Source organism: Sorex fumeus, unplaced genomic scaffold (genome assembly GCF_029834395.1).
Source record: "Sorex fumeus unplaced genomic scaffold, SorFum_2.1 ptg000037l, whole genome shotgun sequence".
Lineage (NCBI taxonomy): Eukaryota > Metazoa > Chordata > Mammalia > Eulipotyphla > Soricidae > Sorex > Sorex fumeus.
The window spans coordinates 20366984-20388821 of NW_026606094.1; the positions used below are offsets into that span (position 1 = coordinate 20366984).

General features: G+C 37.5%; 1 protein-coding gene across 2 annotated transcripts in view; it reads left to right on the forward strand.

Annotated features, from left to right (window-relative positions):
- The window catches only part of IMMP2L (inner mitochondrial membrane peptidase subunit 2), a 905603-nt gene that overhangs the window by 57644 nt on the left and 826121 nt on the right, over positions 1-21838 (forward strand). For both annotated transcript variants that reach the window (XM_056118041.1, XM_056118042.1), the window contains exon 4: positions 13112-13215. In XM_056118041.1, coding sequence (XP_055974016.1) covers positions 13112-13215 — 104 coding nt within the window. The remainder of the gene's footprint in view (positions 1-13111; positions 13216-21838) is intronic.

The following is a 21838-nucleotide window of genomic DNA, read 5'->3' on the forward strand; positions in this document are numbered from 1 at the left end:
AGAAATTATAATAGAAGTCTTGAATATTGTCAGGACATGGACAAAATATATCTATTTTTAATATATCACTGTCCTCCCGTTGTTCATCAATTTGCTCGAGCGGGCCCAGTAACATTGTAAGACTTGTTACTGTGTTTGCATATCGAATACAGTACGGGTAGCTTGCCAGGCTTTGCTGTGTGGGTTAGATATCTTGGTAGCTTGCCGGGCTTTCCGAGAGGGGCAGAGGAATTGAACTCGGGTCGGTCATGTTGGCCGCTTGCAAGGCAAACACCCTACCCGCTGTGCTACTGCTCCAGCCCATCTTTATGGGATAGAAAAATCAAAATCTGCCCTTTAAGGAAATTTGTCTTTCCTTTCTTGCCTCTAAGTAGAGGGGTAAAACCCTAGGATAGGATTGACACTTCACATTCACAGCAAATCTGAAATAAATAAATCTAAAAAAAACTCTTTTAACTGAGAAATTAGTTTATTGTGGATCTGGGCTTAGAACAACCTTTGGCATCTCAGACAGTTTTCTCTCACAAAGTTTGATGAACATAATCCCAAACTACACATATACACTCAAAGAAGTAAGCACTTTATGTGTGCATCAGTAACAACCTTTAGCATAATAACCTCTTAAAGACTTTAGATATTGGAATTATTAATTATTAATTATAGTATTTTAAAGAAATGAAAGGTGGGACTAGACATCCATTTTGTTTCATTTCTTTATTTTCTCTTAAAAGCTAAAGGGGTAGAATGCAGGCCTTGCATATGAGAGGCTGTGGTTTAATTCATGGCACTGAACAAACACCTCTCTCCCCCTCACACAAACATACAAAAAACAGAATGAAGAGAAAAAATGAATAAAAGGAACAAGATTATTTAAAATTCCTAAATGGGGGGTGTTGGGTGGGAAGGATGATGGTACACAGGCAGAACTTTTGTCATCATTCTCCTACAATCTTGGCAAAATCTATGTCAATTCAGAACAGGATATTGGGGAGCTCTTAAAAGTACTGAAGTCAGAAAGAGTAGAGGTTTGTCTCTAGGAGAGAAACTTAGCTTGTAACACTTGTAAAATCTTAGACATTTGGAGAATAAATAATATTCTATTGAATTATTGTTGGGTCAGTGAAGAAATGAATTCCTGGAAAAATGTGAATGACAATAGGAGCTTTCAGAATGTACGGAACGTACAAATCTAGGGAGAGGGTCAAAGACCTTGAGCATATGCAATGCATTCAGATGGCCTAGGTTAGATAGATCCCTTGTATCACATGGTTCTCAGAGCACTGTCAGGAAAGCCTTCTGAGTATGGCTGAGCAGAACTCTCTACTCGTCTGTGTAGGCTTATATCTAGAAATAAGAAAAGACTCAATCTTCAGTTTCATTTTTGTTTTTGGTCCATACCCTATAATTCTCATGTCTTACTTCTAGTTCTGCGCTTAGGGATAATTCCTAGCTGTCTCAGAGAACCTCATGGGGAGCTAGGGATCGAACCTGGATCGACTGCTTGTAAGGCAATTGCTCTACTCACTGTACTATTGCTGTGGCCCCAGTCTAATCTCATGTTTTAAGAAAAGAAACAAAAATTAAAACCCAGAGTCACTAGAGGCAAATAAATAATAGAAATTGTAGTGGAGATAGAAGGGGTATACATAAAACACAGGACATAAGAGAAATTATGTTCTGTGAAGGAATAAGCAACATTGACTAACCCTTGAATCAGGGAAAAGAGAAGGCCTAAACAGAAAGAAAAAAAAAGGAAAGCATAATACTTTCCAATTGTAGAATGTGTTATTTCTTGATAGTATATATAATGATCTAAGAACAGGAAATGGATAAAGAAATACCTCTATAACCAATGCTATTAGGAAAATTGATAATCCACATAAGAAAGAATGAAATTGGTTTGCTACTTCATACCATACACAAAAATTAACTCAAAATTGGTTAAAGACTTGCATATTAGACCTAAAAATATATAAAATTCATTGAGAAAAAAGAAAGCTAGGCCAAAAAAAAAATTCCATGAGACTGGTTTAAGAATTTTTTTTTTGTGATTTCAGTTTCCTTGGTAAGGAAAATAAAACAAATGAGATTATACCAAGCTTAAAAGCTTAGCTTCTTCACAGCTAAATAAACTATCATTAAAACAAAAAGATATCCTACTGAAAGAGAGGAAGTATTTACACACCATCACATTTAACAAAGGGATAGTATCCAGCAACAGAAGTAGACAAGAAGTAGTCGACAATGAAAAAAATCAACACATCAGAAAAATGGGGAGGGAAACTGAACAAACTTCTGGGAATTTCTCTTGAGAAGATATACAGATGGCTAACAGGTATAAGAAAACTTCCTCATCATCATTGATTATTAGGGAAATGCAAATGAAATGATACTACCTTATCCTAGGGAGAATGACATTTATCAAAAGGGCTGGAAATAAATTCTGTCACAGATGTGGAGAAAAATAAATCCTCATCACTATTAGTGGGAATGTAAATTGGTTCAGCCTCTGGGTAATAGCAGTATGGGGATTTTTCAAAAAAAATTAAAAAACAGAACTACCATATGGTCTAGCAAATAGTCTTCCAGTTATCTATTGTAAGAATACAAAAAAGAAAAGCTCGTGATGATACGTGCACATCTATGTTTATTCAGAGCTATTTCCAAGAGTGAGTGAAGGTCTACTGACAACCAAAGTTCTTAATGACAGATGAGTAGATTATTATTAAGAACTTTGATTTAGTGCTTTCTCCTGGCTCTGCACTAAGGCATCACACTTAGCAGGGTCCAAGGAACCGACCATTTGTGGTGCTGGGGATCAGACCCAGTTTGGCCATGTGCAAGGCAAACAACCCGTCTGCTGTATTATCACACAGGCCCACATTGTAGTGAGTTTTTGCATGTATGAAGTTGGACACACATCACCTAAAAATAAATTTTTTTCTTTGATTTTGTTTTGTTCCACTCCATCTCTGTGCTCAGGGATCACTCCTGGTGGGTTCAGAGAGAGAGAGAGAGAGAGAGAGAGAGAGAGAGAGAGAGAGACCCCCACACACAACCACACACCCACACCCCATACAGTGTTTTAGAAAATGGAAAATTCAGGTTTGGCCCATATAAACCATCCTTGTGCCCAGGCTCTCTTCTCTCAGAGTTTGCATACAGAGGACTTTGAGGCAATAGGAAAGGAGTGGTAGATCTATAAGACAGAAAGGAAAAAGCTGGATTTCTGCATGGCTATGTGCAGTTAATACAGTCACCACTGTTATGGACTTCTGATTTTTCTGTTACAGATAGTATGCCTACTTTGATGCCATAAGACTTATTGCTGAAGCGCTTCCTCTCAGTTTTTTTCTTATACTTCTTTCCCCATCCCCTTCTTTGTTTTTTGTACCACACACATTGGTGCTCAGAGCCACTCTTGGCTCTGTACTCAGGAACTACTCTTGGCAGACTTGTGTGGGCCATACGGGATGTCAGGGATTGAATCCTTGTTGTGTGCAAGGCAAGCGCCCTACCCACTGTACCATCACTCTGGCCCTTCCTTATGCTTCTTTTAGGGCTAAACTTAAGTCCTCTGTTTTAATGCAAATCTCCCTGGTTCCACAGTTCACTTATTTAAAATCCTATAGCATAGTAAGTTTCATTCATGAGCTTACTTTCTTTTGTATTGTCCTCTAGTTTTGAGTGTTATTTCATGGAGGTAATACTAACTCTACTTTGTAAGCTTCTGAAATAAAAGGGACCATATTCCTCTCACCTACCTCTTCAGATGGATGCTGAATAAATGCATATTAAATTTGATCTTTGAAGCATTGAAGTGTCTGAATAATTAAATCCTACAAAATATGCTGAAATTATCATCATTATTTTTTTTCTTTGACTTTGAGGTGTTTCTGCACTATTCACCTGAAAACTTTTTAGCTCCTTGATGAATCCATCACATTCTTTATGGCAGAGATTTTCAAACCTTCTTGCCCATGATTCATATTAAGTAATGTAGTTTTGTATTGTACAACTACACACAACTGAAACAGAAGTTTCATGTAACAATACTTAACCGTAATTACCATCATTATGTGCAGTACCCTCAGATAATTTCTATTCTGGTCGCAACCCATTAAATTGATTCCATGACTCACTCATTGGTCATGACCTGTAATTTGAAAACTGCTGCTTTATTGCTGGAGGGAGGCTGGGAAGGGTGAAGCTGCACAAATTGAGCTATAACTAAGGGAATGGAGGATGTTAGCTTTTGATTCTTAAAGTTTAAATGTGGGCTTGTCAGGACTTCAGGCAGTAAGTACAGTACGAAGGGTAGGTAGACTCACTGTCAGAGAAGGCCCTTTTGCAGTTGGTTTGGTTCTTGGTCCTTTATTACTCATATCACATGGACTTAGCATTTACATAGCTTCCTGTGCCTTTATTATTTTATTTTCAATTAAAATTTATTTTTAAGAGCCAGAATTTACTCTGAGCTCTATATTTAGGGATCACTCTTGGTAGTGCTTAAGGGACCACATGGGATGCTGGGAATCGAACCTGAGTCAGCCACAATGCAAAACTGGTGCTATGTCCACTGGACTGTCTCTCCAGTTGCTAACTTAATTGTATTTTAAAGAGGCCACACCAAGGTGTGCTGGGCTGCGGTGAGGCAGGACCATTCCTGGTGATGCTGCCTGGTGGTTCATTTCTTGGAACCAGCTGGGACCTGGAAATGCTTGGGGGTCTACAGGACTTCAACCAGCAGCGCCTGGGAGTTGGGGGTTGGGGAGGCGCTGTGTGTGCCAGGGCTTAAACTTGGGGCCTCACACATGCTTTTGAGCCATCTCCCTGGCCCCAAGACATTCTTTATAAAATCGCTTTTAAGTTATCACTTATGGGCCAGAGTTTTTCAAGTGACTTGGTGAATAGTAGCTTCTGGCGAGAACTTCACAATGTCTGTAGGGAACTGCTGGAAACTGCAACTGTGATGATGAGCTTGCCATTCTATACTTATTACTGGGATTTGGGATTTAAAGTATATACATTTAAGATATATACATCAGGATTTAAGATATATACATTTCCTGAGATGCTCTGTTATTTGAATTTTTTTCCTTTTCTCATTCAGGTATGATGAATTCAGGACATATTTTCAGCCACTGTGCCAGGTTAAAGGCCCCTGATTTAAAATTTTTTTATTCATTTTATTTCAAGATGTTGGGGTTGGAGAGAAGGCTTAGGTGGTAAAGTACTTGCCTCACACAAAACTGGCCAATCCCTGTTCAGTCCTGCACAGCAGTCCCTGAGCATTGCCTGGGCTCACTCCTAAACAAGAGCCAGGAATCACCTCTAAACACCCCAGAATGTGGTTCACCCCTCACTCATTTGTTTTTCATTTTCATTTTATGGGGAGGCTCCAGAGCAGTGCTCAGAGGACACAACCAGCTTTCCCCCAACCCTGACCCCAGTATTGATAATAGTCTGTTTGGTTTTGCTGACATGAAGCTTTTGTGCTCTGTGCAATGTGGTGTTACTCAAACCCCATCGTACTAGGATTGTCAGGACCATTTCTGAGCCAGGGGCAATCCAATCTTATACCCAGTGGTGCCAGGGGACCCAAACAGTGCCACAGGTCTTTTTTGGGGGCCTAGTACATGCAGTGAGCCCTTTTGGTTGATATGTAAAATAGTAGTTGGTGTTCCATGCTTTGGGTCATTATTTAAAATATTTTTAAATTAGTTTTACTTTTTAGGGGTTAGGTTTTAGGGTGACAGTAAATTGTGCCCTTTACCTGAAAGAGACACTCCATTTTTAACTTCCAGTTTGTGCACACTTGGATGTGATAATAGTTCATCTTATTGTGCATGTCTAGTGAGAGCACTGAGAAATCAAAAAGTTTTAAAAAATGGTAAGATTTCTGTACATCAAGAGGATATGGCATTTTAGATTACTGGAAACTCTGCTATATAAAAACACAAAATTTAATATTCAGTTTATGCAATGCACTGAGTAGAGGGTGTTCTTCATAGACCTGTACAGATTCAAGGCACTGTGACCTGTTCCCAAAGAAATAGGGCTGACACTGGGCTTTGTTTGTTCCAGGCTCTGATCTTTCATTGTTTGTTTTTGGCTCACACCCTGCAATATGCAGGGCTTAGTCCTGACTATGGGCTCAGGGATCACTCCTGGTGGGCCTGGGGGATGCTCTGGAGTGTTGGGGATTAAACCTGGGTCAGCTGCACACAAAGGAAGATCTGGACTTGCTATAAATATCTCTTTGGTGTCTATGTTTCTATGTTGAGAAAAAAATAATTTATGTTGAAAGAGGAATCCTTAAGCATAGTTTGATCAGAGGCAACTTTTGTGTTGTACTTTTTTAAAAGATAAGTTTGGTTTCTGTTAATTCTGGCTTAAGTATGCAAACATTGATTGAAATCTGCTGACTTATATTGTCCTTTTTAGAGTAAATAACTACAGTACTGAGGCTAGAACAAAGCATGTCATATATAATTTTTAATTTAATAAACTTTTTTCAAAAGGAAACATGGAAAAATCATAATGTCTTTAAACAGAGTTGAGCAGCTAGATTCTTAGTGTGCATATTGTATTTGTATACGAGAATCTGTTAAAAAAACACAAGAGTTTAAAACATAATGGGTATCTCTGTGTGTGTGTGTGTGTGTGTGTGTGTGTGAATTAAACTGTGTTTTTGTGTTGCTGGAAATAAAACACAGGACCTCACATATACAGCTAGGTGTATTGTTTTTATAGAAGATATTTATAACTAAATGGCTATGAACATTAATTAAAAATATTGATTCCAGGGATGGAGAGATAGTACAGTGTGTAGGGTGCTTGCCTTGTCTGTGGCCCGGGTTCTATCCCTGGCATCCCATATGATCCTCGAGCATTGCCAGAAATAACTCCCAAGTGCAGAGTCAATTAACTTTTGAGAATTACTGGGTGTGTCCTAAATAGAGGAACAAAAAATTGATTCTTAGAGGTATAACAATTGCGAGCCAAAAGAAAATCATGCTGACTTAAAAAAAAGTTTTTTTTAGAAATAGTTGAATGATAGAATTTTTGGTCTAAAGTACTCTAATTTAATATTTAAAATAGAAATCATTTAGAGTAACATATAAAGTCCTATTTTGAATGCCATGAAAAGACATATTTCTGTAAGTCCCAGACTACCAAAGTGGTTTCATTCAAAGCTGCAAAATTGCAAAATTATAATGTTGTTGTGGGGGTATGATGTCGCCAACAAGTCAGCCTGTACCTGTGGGATGAGTGCATCAGCAGTCTGATGGTGCTTTCAGGCTTCCTGACACCCCAAAATTGCTGCTTTGCCTTTGGCCAGACTGCAACAACTTGGGACCAAGTTTACCAAGAAATTAAATGGCCAAAAGTTAGGTATGTGGGAGCCATGTCCACAAACCACCTCCGGCTCAGCTATTTAAGCTCATTTATTGGCCTTATTTCAGAGACCCATAGGTAAATCTCGAAAGAGACCAAAAGCCACACTTAATCTCAGACCTGGATATTCTGGGGACATGGTGGTGGAAGTGTACACTGGTGGAGGGTTGGGTGTTCGATCATTGTACTGCTGAATCTCGAACATGAAAGCTTTGTAACTATATCTCATGGTGATTCGATTAAAAAAAATTAATGTGAAGTTCATGCTCAATTAGAACAGCTTAATCAATGGCTAAATAAATAGCAGTACTCCTACATTAAAAAAATTATAATGTTGATGAGGAGAAAAAAAAATACTATCCTCGGCCCATGTTAAGCAAACTGAGGTTATATGAGGACCTGATTTTATTATGACTCTTTGCTTAAAGTCACACTTTATGATTTTGTTTCACTTTGCTGTTTTTACTATTGTGATCATTATCATCTTATTTGTAGACCATTTACTCTTGTGTCATACTTCATATGAATAACCCTTAATGCATCTTCTTATTTAATCTCACAATATCCCCATAAGGAAGGTGGTACTGTATTCCTCATTGAATAGAGGTGCAAATGAAGCTTGGGAAGGCTCAATAATTTGTTTAACGTAATCTGCTCAGTGAGCTGGAATGATAGCACAGCGGGTATGGCGCTTGCTGTGCAGAAAGCCGACCTGGGCCAACCCCAGTTCGATTCCTCCACCCCACTCGGAGAGCCGGCAAGCTACCGAGAGTATTGTGCCTGCATGGCAAAGCCTGGCAAGCTAACTGTGAGATATTCGATATGTTAAAAACAGTAACAAGTCTCACAGTGGAGATGTTACTGGTGCCTGCTCAAACAAATCCACGAACAACGGGAGGATAGTGCTACAGTGCTAATCTGCTCAGTAAGGAAATGGAGCCAAGATTTGAACACAGGTTTTAGAGCAATAGCTGTTCAGAATGATTTTAAAAAGCTTTTCCCCTTTCCTTCCTGTCTGTCACAATCCTGATGACTGGAGGTAGCAAACACTAGACACTAGCAGTTGGTTGTGGTGCTTGCCAGCATTTGCATACTTTAGTAGTGGGGCTTAAGCACAGTTTGGCGCACCAAGGGTTGTGCGCTTAAGTTGCTGTGTTTACTGGTGGGTGCAGAATTTAATGGGTGCGCTTGCACAGTTAGTTTCAGAGTGCTGGACAACATTCACACTTGGCTATGGCACTAGGGGTTCCAAATGATTGCACTCAGCAGGTGGGGTGTGCGGGAGATGGAAAATGTGGCCTTGTGCCTGCAAGGTGGGTTCTTTACGCTGAGCTGTGCTGGGAGCCAGAGTGCTCCTTGGGAGAATCTGAAGATGCCAGTCATTGAAGGGACAGGCGCACAGCTGTCCAGCTTTGTTCTGTGTTAGTTATGTCAATGATAGCAGGGTTTTTCCTGTATCATTGTAAGTCTTCTTGACCAATCACAGGAGCATTATACTTGTCACATATTTTGAGACAGAGCAGGAAACTCCTAGACTAAATGGCCTCCATTTTTTTTTTTTCGGTAAAATGCCTTAATTTAATTATTTAATTTTTTTTATTAGTGAATCACCGTGAGGTACAGTTACAGACTTATAAACTTCCGTGCTTGCATTTCAGGCACACAATGATTGAGTACCCATCTCTCCACCTATGCCCATTTTCCACCACCAATGGTCCCAGCATCCCTCTCACCACCCCCATCTCGTCCCCCCACCCCACCCTGCTTCTGTGGTAGGGCATTCTCTTTTGCTCTCTCCCCCCTTTTGGGTGCTATGGTTTGCAATAGAGGTATTATGTGGCCATCATGTTAGGTTTATAGTCTACTTTCAGCATGCATTTCCTATCCCGAGCGGGTCCTTTTAGCATGGCCTCTGATTTTTAATGCAAAAATCTTTATTAATTTAGTTGAGTTATAACTTTGAATCTAAAGGATTTAAAGCATTTGCCACATAACAAGAAAACATATATTTCTATGAAATTTCCAAAGTTATGACTTAATTTAGATTTTATGTGTGTGACTTGTTTGATTTGAAAAGATTGCTTGCTCCATCTGATGAAGCATAAACTGCCATTCTCACTAGGGAAAGCAAGATGCAAAATTTCTAAGTTACCGCATGCTTTACTAATTTTTCTAAACTAGAATTATTCAAATGAGGGTTTCTTCATTTTTCTTAGACATTTTCCCAGTTTGAAGTTAGTCAATTATTTTTTGTTTCAAAAGTTGTTTTAGAAAACCCAGGCAGTAAATTGTTTTTCCTTTTTTTTCTCTTTTTTGGGTCACGCCCGGCAATGCACAGGGGTTACTCCTGGCTCATGCCCTCAGAAATTACTCCCGGTGGTACTCAGGGGACCATATGGGATGCTGGGAATCGAACCCATGTTGGCTGTGTGCAAGGCAAATGCCCTACCTGCTGTGTTATCACTCCAGCCCGTTTTTCCTTTTAATCGATGTTTCAGTTGAAGTATGGAGAACTTTAGATTTTTAGTCCTATCCAAATTTCTCAATTTAAGAGTTTCTTTTATTATATCAAAAAATAAAAATATTTCTGGAGTTTGTTATTGGGCCATACCAGGCAGTATTTGGGGGCATGGCCCGTGTCCAACACGAGAGCTATCTCCCAGCCACAGATGAAAATTGATTCTCTTGTAATTAGCACTGTTTCATTATGAATAATAATAAGCACTCTTTTATTTTATTTTCAGTGCCTAAATTAATTGTCTTTACTTGATGTTGTACAAAAATTTTAATGTTTATTTTTTTTATTTTTTTTTTTCCCTTTATTTTATTTTATTTTTTTTAAAGTTGTAGATTTACAATTTTTTGTGCTTTGGTTTCAATTATACAATGATCAGATACCCATCCCTCCACCAGTGCCCATTTTCCACCACCATGGATAATATCCCTCCCACCCCCATCCCCCCATCCCCCCGTCTCTGTGGCAGGGCAATCCCCTGTGTTCTCTCTCTCCTTTTGGGTGTTGTGGTCTGCAAAAGAGGCATTGAGTGGCAAACATGTTCAGTCCATAGTCTACTTTCGACATGCATCTCCCCTCCTGGGAGGATCCTCCAAACATCCTTTATTTGGTGCTCCCTTCTCTATCTGAATAGCCCTTTCCTCTAGGATACCCGGCTGGCCTCTAAGTTATGGAGTAATCCTCCTGGTGCTGATCTCAGCTAAAAATTTTAATGTTTATAAATAGAATATTTTCATTGTAGTAATTTTTATAAATTATTTAATGTACGTTGTTAACAACCATAGTTAAGCCTTTAAGACTTTCGTTTCAGAAAACTTTATTCTTATTTAAGTATCTTGCCACTGTTTTAAGCACAGAAAAATGAAGACAACGGGCTTTTTTTTTTTTTCCCTTCAGTTGGAAGGGCTGGAGCGATAGCACAGCGGTAGGGTGTCTGCCTTGCGCGCAGCCAACCTGGCCGAGCCAGGTTCGATTCCTCCGCCCCCTCAGAGAGCCTGGCAAGCTACCTAGAGAGTATTCAATATGCCAAATACAGTAACAAGAAGTCTCACAATGTAGACGTTACTGGGCCCGCTCGAGCAAATCGATGAGCAAAGCGAGGACAGCTCCTCCTCCTTCCCTTCAGTTGAGAAGTTATAGTTGAGTGAGAGAGACTGCATATAGGCAGATACCTTTAAACGTGGTTTTAAAAATAAACTTTGAAGTTTCCCTAAATAGTTTTTGGGAGTAAAGGTGAAGGAATAATTACTTTAACCTTCTAGAGGTGAGGAAAGGTAAAAGAAAACTCTATTGTCTCCTTTATAAAATCAAACTGGGTCTTGTAAAGTTTGGCTGATGATTCTAATACTTTACTGTGTGATTTTTGACATACTTCCTTCTGGGATTCCCCCATACCACCTTTCTGCATAAATTTTTAGTTGATAATGCATTAGCTTTTGCTGCTAACAATTTGCATGAGATTAGGAAGTTAGTAGATGAGTGATTCTGTGAGGGAAAAAAATGAATCTAACTGTTTGAATCTTTGGGGATTCATTTGTCCTTTTTTTTGTCTTTAGAGCAGTTGAATGTAATTTCTTCCTCCCTCCCTCTCCTTCCTTCCTTCCTTCCTTCCTTCCTTCCTTCCTTCCTTCCTTCCTTCCTTCCTTCCTTCCTTCCTCCGTCCCTCCCTCCCTTTCTCCTTTCCTCTCTCCCTTTCTCCCTTCCTCCCCTTCCTTTCTCCCTTCCTCTCTCCCTTTCTTCCTCTCTCTCTTCCTTTCTTCCTTTCTTCTTTTTTTTTCTAGCTTGTTTATTTCCTTGCTTCTTTCTTTACTTCTTGGAGCAAAGTAGTTTTTATTGAAACTTATTTAGAAAGATGTGAGAGAAGAGAATTCTTGTTATATTAAACCTTGCACATTTAGACTTTTCTAAGTCCTAAGGTGAATGCTACTTTAGGTTTATTTTTATTTTTATTTTTTAATTTTTATTAGTGAAACACCATGAGGTACAGTTGTAGACTTACAAATTTTTGTGCTTGGGTTTCAGGTATACAATGATCAAGTACCCATCCCTCCACCAGTGCCCATTTTCCATCACCATGGGTCCCAGTATTCCTTCCACCACCATCCCCCCATCCCACCCTGCCTCTGTAGCAGGGCATTCCCTTTTGTTCTCTCTCTCCTTTTGGGTGTTTTGGTTTGCAAAAGAGGCATTGAGTGGCAACCATGTTTGGTCTATAGTCTACTTTCAGCATGCTTCTCCCATCCTGGGAGGATCCTCCCAACATCCTTTATTTGGTGCTCCCTTCTCTATCTGAGCTGCCTTTTCCCCTAGCATGTGTGGCTGGCCTCCAAGCCATGGAGCAAAATTCCTGGTACTAATCTTGGCCACTCTTGGGTGTTAGTCTCCCATTATGTTACTTTATGTTCCCCAGATGAATGTAATTTTTCTATGACTACTTTAGGTTTAAACTGGGACCAATAACCCTAAAGTGAGTTCTCTCCTTCCTTCCTTCCTTCCTTCCTTCCTTCCTTCCTTCCTTCCTTCCTTCCTTCCTTCCTTCCCTCCCTCCCTCCCTCCCTCCCTATCTCTCTTAAAAAATGGTAAAGGTAAAAAGGTAAGGTAAAGGCCCTCCCATTGATCATCGATTTGCTCGAGCGGGCCCAGTAACGTCTCCATTGGAGACTTTGTTGTTACTGTGTTTGGCATATCGAATACGTCACTAGGAGCTTGCCAGAAAAAATGGTCAAGGAGGGAAATCCCACGTGTTCCTTGATTGTCTGTTCCTTTCTCTTTACTTCTGTATATGGGTGTTTTTGTTTATTTTGTTTTGGCTGATTGGACAACACTGCGATTTTTCCCAGAACTAGACCCTGTCTGGATTTTCTTTTGGGAGTTTGATTCACTTCTTCTGTGCATCTGTTAAATCTTTCTTAAAACTTTTATGACTCCTACTAGAATTTAGTAAAGATAGGAGCGTGTAGCACATTTTCTTTTCAAATATTTATAGTGATTTGTATTTTCTCTGGTTCACCTATGAAGAATCTTAATGAGCCTTTTTGAAAACTCATCATTTGCAGTTACTTTAGAGCAGTAATTTATTGAAAGGTTCTATATTAGAAATGTTTTATTGCGTTACACTAGGGCTATGAAGTGCAAGGAACCATGAAGATTGAAAAATACAAATGATAGATGTGTCTATTTCTTTTTATTTTTAAGCCTTCGCTGAATCCTGGAGGAAGCCAGTCATCTGATGTGGTACTTTTAAACCACTGGAAAGTGAGGAATTTTGAAGTACAACGTGGGGACATTGTATCATTGGTGTAAGTAAATAAGAAACACGCTATATTTCTCTATAAAATTATTTAAAATTATGCTTATTTAGATGTAACCCGCTTTTCAGACATCAGTTATTTAATAGGCACTTTTTAAGTATAATGCAATTTGAAAAGTGAAATTAGCAGTATAACTGCTTTAACAATTTCTTTCCAGTATTTAAAATATTTCAGTTGATTGATGTGTTTGGTTTTGGTAAGTTTTACTTGCATCTTTATAAGTTATTATTTTGATGATCAAAAAGTACGTACATTTCATATTATTTTGGAATATTTTGCATTAGTTGGCATCTTGAAAGTAGCCTTTATATTGTTTTCATGTAGTTTCAATTTGTCCATATATAAAATATTTCCATAATGTGATCATTGTGTATTCATATTGACATTCATATTTATCATGAATTTCACTGGTAAAAGGAAATTTGGAGGACTAGTTTAATGGAGGCTTTTATTTGGGACCAAAAGGTGGCACTGTTTCTCTGTTAAAGTATCACTTTTGGCAAGGAGCAAAAATTTCATTCCAGTTTAAATGTAGAAAAGGAATGTCAAAGTGTGTATAATTGATACCTTGATTTACTACATTGCCCTGGTACATGCCAGATTTAGGTTTAGACTTAAAATTTTGTTTTAACAGTAAACTTAAATCAAGAAGATCATTAACTGGACTTGCCTAATTTCTTATGGGTCCAGCGACTTAAATGTTTTAATACCATATGAAAGTTATTGTTACTTATTTTAATGATAGTAAAAATCCTACTGTTTTGTGAAGGCTTTTGGTTCATATTTCTGATTTTTGAATAGGAAAGTTTTTGTTGGGTGATAATTTCTAATTGGTAAAAGCAAAAACATCCAGGTCTTCATACTTTGGATATTGCTTTGAGGCAGTAGACATTTTATAAATGTGTCCCTGTCAAGACTGTTCTACTAGAATTCATTTGAAAGTATATTAACCAAGTCTTGTAACTAATAAATAATAATTAAATTTGAGTGGAGTTTGTATGAAATGAATTCCAAGGATGGGGATTAAATGCTTCTCATGTTCTCCAGTGCTTTCTTTAATATTAGCCTATCCTTTAAAGTATACTTTTATTTTGTCATTCAGACTACTGTTTTGCAACCTCCTTGACAACCTTTTACATGCTGACTTGGCCTGATGTGTGCTCATTATTCTTTTGTCTTTGGTTTGACAAGGTTATATCCTCACTTAGTTGGTGATGGAGAGGATACCCACCCAAGTGAAAGAGGTCGCACTATATGCAGACAATTGTGCAGTTTGTTTGTTTGTTTTTTTTCATTTATGAGAAACATGCTGACTATCTCTAAGCAAGTCAATTTGAATAGGTGATTGGGGAAAAGGGCTCCTTGAAATTCAGGCGTGTGTGGGTCTATAGAAAGTATTTAGCAACATCATGGACAACTTATAAAAAAGAAAACACTATGTAACTATTACAATGATTAATATTTATTATTTAAATTAATTGTAAAGGCAGCATAGTCAAAATGGGGTTGGTGAAATAAATTATAGCTATTCTGTATTCTATTTTTAAACGGGTAATGATTTTTTTAACTTTCACATACAAATGCAAATTTTCTTTTATAATACTTGTTGTTAACAGAAGTCATTTACATAAAATAATGCTTAGTGATTAGTATATGTATTCTTAATAATAATCATTAGCAGTAATTTTTATTTTTGAGAAAAAAAATGAAAAGCATACCAGATTCTTTTTTATTCTGATATAATGCTATAAAAGACTTTGAAGAGTTTTTTTTTCAGTTTTATGAGCTTTAAATGCTTTCTAGATATATCCCTTTTTTGGGGAGTGGGTGTGTGGGTTACACCTGGCTATGTTCAGGGCTTAATCTGGCTCTGATTTCATGGTTTATTCCTGGAGAGCCCAGAGGGCCATATGGGATCCTTGAAATGGAATCCAGGCCCTCAGTGGGCAAGGAGTGTGCCACTGTACTATTTCTCTAGTTCCCCTACATACATGTCTTTATGATTAATACTTGTTAGTTGTGGAAGCCACTTCTGGTGATGCATGGGGGTCCATGCAATATCAGGGTTTGAACCCACTTCTCAAACCATTTCCACAGTTTAATATGGAAATATCAAAAATAACTGATTTTTGTGCAGTACTTCTTGAGTAATAATCAGGAATCTTGGAGGCTCCTGCTAGCAATTCTCAGCTTAATTAATTGGTCTGGCAGTTTAATGCAAGGGCCCTGGGATACCGTGTTACTCAGACCCTGTGGTGCTGGGGATCACGGAGGTCATTAGAACAGTGCAGAGAGCCTTCAGGGCCGCACCTGCCACTGCTCTAAAGGACCATGTTGTGCCAGTGATTGGACTGGGTGCATGCAAGTCATGTGCCTTCCCCCCTATCTTGAAGGTCTCTTATGTATTTTGTAAAGTGATTCATTTGAAAAGATTGATTTTGGTTTGACTAATGATTGGGATTGATACTTAATTTGTGTCAAACAAGCTGAGTATTTCTTTTTTTAACAAAATGCATTCATCTGATTATTCCTTTGAAGTTAATTGTCACTATATCAGAATATTCTTAGAGAATATTCTGGCTAACACAAAAGAATGACTGAAATTTAAATTTAGGATAAGGACGAAATGCAGTTTATCATTTGTAAACAAATTGATAGTCACATACTTCATTAATATATTAGTAATCTTTGGAAACAATGTAGTAATACAATAATGCTTATAAGAAACCTCAGAACAGCTATTTTACATATTGAATGTGTAAAAATGGAACATTTAAGAATATTCTATATTATTTCTTGAAATCTTTGCAATATGCCAATTTATACATTGAGTAGTAGAGCTTCCATAACTTTGTAACCAGAGCACCGATTTAAACAGTAACAGCATAAAGGTTTTTCAACATTTTTCTTAAAAAGGTGATGTTTCCAATAAACACTGCAATGTTGACATTTATTTAAAAAAATACCATGAAAACTTGATGGAAGGTACTGAAGGTAGGCTATCTTTTTTTTTTTTTTTGGCTTTTTGGCTTTTTGGATCACACCCTGGCAATGCATAGGGGTTACTGCTGACTTTGCACTCAGGAATTACTCCTGACTGTGCTCAGGGAACCATATGGGATGTTGGGAATTGAATCTGGGTTGGCCTCATGCTAGGCAAACCCACTACCTGCTATGTTATGGCTCCAGCCCCAAGGCTATCTTCTTACAAGAATAGAAATATGTTACCATCAGATGTTGTAAGTAAAGGTTGCAGGCTTTGTGAAAAATGCACTAGCACCTGAGATGTGTGCTCTGCCTATTTGTTTTATTCTATTTATTTAGGGTTGTTAGGGTTGGAGCGATAGCACAGCGGGTAGGGCGTTTGCCTTGCACACAGCCAACATGGCCGACCCGAGTTCGATTCCTCCGCCCCTCTCGGAGAGCCCGGCAAGCTACCGAGAGTATCTCGCCCGCTCGGCAGAGCCTGGCAAGCTCCCCGTGATGTATTCGATATGCCAAACACAGTAACAACAAAGTCTCCAATGGAGACATTACTGGGCCCGCTCGAGCAAATCGATGAACAACGGGAGGGCCTTTACTTTACTTACTTCGCTATTTATTTACTATTTCTCATTTTAAAGATTAGGGTTAACCTACCATTAAGAACTTCTAAGGGAAGTATTGAAATGTTTGATGCAGATTTGTTCTTGGCTTATTGCCTATAGTGTACTTAGCCTTCAGCTGCTGCTATTAATGAGGCAAAACTTTAATGATCTGGGGGAAAAATCACATATGGACCAATGCAGCTTCTACTTCATACTGAAATACTTTCTTCATTTACTAGTAGCCCATGAGCTAATCATGGGTAATTGCTGCACAATTGTTTCATGTACAGAAACAAATGCAGATCAGATTGTTCTTTCTATTCAAAGCATTCTATTCAGAGCTTATTTTTCTAAAGCGTGGAAGACCTGAGGAGGAGGGGGTGATGTGGTACTGGAATATATTTCTTTGCAGCTCTCATTTTTTTCTTGTCACTGTCTTTCTATCAAGAATTGGTCACTATGTAGCTATTTTAGAATTCAGTAATGTTAAGTCATAGGTGTGTTTGTGTCATCAAGTTTCAGTGTTACAAAGTGTATGTGGGTGGCATCACATTAGTGGATTTGCAAACTAATAGTGGTGATTAAGGTGGATTTTGTATACCTTGGAATCGACTTTTCATTAGCTGATGTGATGGCCTTACAGCAATAGGCTTAACATAAGTAGCATTATTTTACAATGACATATCAATTAACAAAGCCATTGGGGCAGACATTCCTTCATGATAAAATTTCCAGTATTCACTTTTAAAATTGCTTTGACTTTTTACTTTGAAATAATACTACAATGAGCAGCATAGAGTGTTTTTAAATGTTTTTGGACTTATAACTGACCAACAAAATTATAAACCATTTTAAAGTTAACTATGACAATTTGATAATCCTCTACATTTTGGAGTCAGATGTGCAACTCTCACACAAAGAGGTCCTAACCATATCTGCCATATCTGGTATGAAATAATTCCACTAGTAAATTAACATGTGGAAATGAATTAATTTAAGTTTTAGGGAGCTCCCTATCTTAGGTACTTCCTGTGGTATGGAGCTGCTACTTTAGTGGTTAGGCCTGCGATTTGGTGATATGTAGTTAGGTGGTGCCTGGGAGCAACCCAATACCCTGTGTTTGGAGGGTTGGGGATTTGGTCCAGGGGACTGAATTCAGGGCCTAGCAGTGGCCAAGCATATACTCCAGCTCTTTGAACTATGCTTCACAGTTTTGTGTGTGTGTGTGTGTGTGTGTGTGTGTGTGTGTATGTGTATGTGAACATTAAGTTCTACTCTTAGAAATTTCAATTATAAAGTGTTATCAGCTCTTTTTGTTTTTTGTTTTTTGTGTTATACCCAGTGATGCACAGGGGTTACTCCTAGCTCTGCACTCAGGAATTACCCCTGGTGGTGCTCAGGGGACCAAATGGGATGCTGGGAATCGAACCCGGGTCGGCCGCCTGTAAGACACATGCTTTACCTGCTGTGCTATTGCTCCAGCCCTTATCAGCTCTTATTATCATATAATACGTTATTCAAGGCTTACTCATCATATGTCACACTATTATTAACATTTTACACACCATAGTACAGTGACTGAGATCAGAAAATTGACATGGAAATAATACTATTCACTAATATGCAGATCTTATTGGAGTCTCTCCAGTTTTCTTACTAATGTTTCCCTGCTCTGTTCCTGCCAGATCAAGATTCTATCCAGGATCCCATGCTTCATTTTCATTTTAAAAGTCCTTTCATCCAGTCTGATTTGTAACATGACCTTTGATATTTCTGAAGGGTTCTGGCCAGTTATTTTGCAATCTTGACCTTTTGAATTTTGGAGGTTGGTCCATATTCAGTAGAGAAGCTATGCTATTCAGAGCAGTTGGTTAGGAAGCTTCAGCAGAGACGCCAGCTGGGGAGTTGGGTAAGCCAGTGGAAAAGAAGGCAGAGACTTTTAGGTTTTTGTTCTTGGAATCACATACTTGGGTCATCACTAAATGGGGCAGTGTTTACTCCACCCTGACAAGTTTATAGTTTCTAAGCATCAAGAAATTATGCAGGTGGGTAAAAAGTCTAGAGTTGGAAGTAAGGGTAGGTGCAACGGAACTAAGACTGCTCATAGATTATATGGTACTGAACTCATGTTCAGTTCTAGAATGTAAAGTTAATATGAGGTAATTCTTAATCAGCACCTAATTGTATGAAGCATTACGTAAGTCCTTTGTGAATGCCATTTTTTGTGGTTTTTTTAATTTATTTATTTTTGTTGTTGTTCTTCTAACAGTACTGTATTAAAAAAACACCAGGAAACAGACTTACCAGTGAAAAACAAATAAATCTCAGAGCCAGAATATGAGCCCAAGTTTATTTGCTCCTAAAAATATACTGATATATTGACACATCTGACTATTGAGTACTAAAATGTGCTACTTTAGAATGGTGGTATTTTGGATTTATTAAGTCAAAAAAAGTATACTGTTAGAATTAGTCTTAAATGTTTATTGTTTTCTTTATTCTTTTTGGCCTCCCAAAAAGAATAGGGGAGCCCAGGGACCATTCATTCCCATTGGCGCTAAAGATCAGACCAGGAGCTACCTTGAGTCCTGTGCTTTCTCCCTAAGTCCTTCCCCCTCTCCCTCAACCTTTTATTTCCCAATGTGACTAGTAGAAACTTTACAGTTAAACTTATGACACACACTTTATTTTTCTTGCACAATGCTGCATGGGAAAATTTTTCCATTATACAAAGTTGCTTCCCTTGAATGTGTCTAAGATGAAATCCTAGAGCCTGAGATGGAGAACAAACATGAAGGTAGTTACTACAAGCAACATATTCAACAAGGTACTTATACTTTGTTGATAAGAATGTAGGCTAATCAGGTTTAAAGTCAAAGGAAGAAAGCATGTAAGTAATAAAGGGGGGGGGGGATTATTCAAGACAGTTTTTTAATGTCTATTGACTCACTATTTTCCAGTCAGTGGGCTGTGTTCTTTATTCATTTTTATTTAATCTTATTTTCAAAACCAATAAAGTGCTGTTGTTATTCCTGTTTTGTAGATGAGACAGCTGAGGTATAAAGGAGTTAAGACACTTGCCTAAGGACTTACAGCTAGTAAATGGTAGAACAAATGTTTTAAATGTCTCACATCAAATCCTTTCCTTTTGATTTTCATCTTCTAATGCCTCTTTATTGTAGTGGTGGTGTGGTTGAGAGCTCTAACTCATTCTCAGCAAAGTAAGCCATATAGACCCCAATATTTCTACACCAATTATATTATTCCCATTTCTGTAATGACATTTCTGATATAGTGGCTCCTGAAATATAGTTTCTTCATTAATAACAATAATACTTTATTATTAACATATAGTGCGCATACAATTTCGACAGCTGGTTTGTGATATTCTACACTAATTGTCACTTTCCAACAGATGGCCACTGTAATGGTTGCATTTCTAGCAGTAAATGTGAGCAAAGAATTATGAAGATTTCAGCCAGGAAAACAGATGAAATTTGTTTGGAAAAAAAGATGAAAGGTGTCAGTTCCTTTGTGTGTTGAGTGTCTGTAAATCTTTAAAGTTCCCTTGACCTACCAAGGGAAATTAATTGGAATCCATTAAAAATTGGAGCTCATGTTTTGAAACAAATATTCGGGGCAATGATAATACTGGATTCTGACCTTTAATTGTATTAAAAACCTGTTAAGGACTGAGCTGGGAGACTGTAATTTGGTTTATTTATCAATTCTATCTGCACTCATTCTTAATTTTGTTGTTTATAATCAATTATTCTTGTGAGTTTGTAGTTATTGTATATATTCAAGAACAAAAAATTTAGAAAGACTTCAAAAATTTTCTATAGGCAGAATTGCAACCTAGTTATTATTATTAACTTTGAAAATGTTAGAGTGAACTCCAGATTGTTATTTTGATAATTTGATTTTGATGCTTTCAATTACCCATAGTAATTTGCATCATTATTCACTTTATTTGTTTATAAATGACATTTTAAAGAATGAGGTGGTATAGGTATTATTGCTATTATTTTATGCAGATTAAACTGATTTTGTACATGATATTCATAGGTTTGGTGTCCTTTAAGTAAGTAGTCCTTATTAGTAATTTGATGTTTTGTATGCGATAAAATACGTTAATAATTTTTATGCCTTTAGTTAAGCAATAAGTATCTTCTTAATTTAAAGCAATGATATAGGTTAGAATGTTTTAGTGGTAATAAATTTCAATTTTAAATTATTGAGATTTAAACAATAACAATAGGAGATATCCATCCATAGCTTGAATTTGGCCATTTTATAAATCTTATATCCTTTGAGAGATGAATAAAAATTGTCATAGAACAAAGTTTCACAGACAGCATTCTATGAAATGTTGAATATTGATATTTATAACATTTTAATTTTTATTGTGAAAAATATCAAGTTTCTTATAACAGTGCTATTTTTATTTTAAATTATAAGACAGCATTTCCAAAGAGGTAAATCTCAATTGGTCTTTACCTATCATATGTAAGGAATTAGATTGAGTTACTTGATGAGAAACATTTTGCAAATGTTTCAAGAATATATATGACTGAGAAATATATATTTTTTAGATAAACTGGTTCACATACCTATATAAATGCTAATTTTTTTGAGTTATATTTTCTGGAAGCCTAAATTGCCCTAAATATTTCTGGAATCAATGAGAGATAGATATATGCATTAAGATAGGCCATTGAGATCAATCAATACCTGATCTCTACTACCTGCTGTGAGATATTATTTTATACTTAGACTTATACTAAGAAAAATGAAATTGCTTCATTAAAAAATATCTGAAAGCACTGTAGCATTCGGGGGCAGAGGTCCCAGAGTGATCGCCCTCACTGCCATTCATCTTGGATTGTTTGTTCCATTGTTATATAGGCTATGAGCAGATAAGTAGTGATGGGTAAATTAGAGAGAGATACTGAGCATGAATTTTGGCAATTTCTCAGTGCCAGGATAACGTAATCCAGAATTTAGGAAGGAAGAGATAGTAG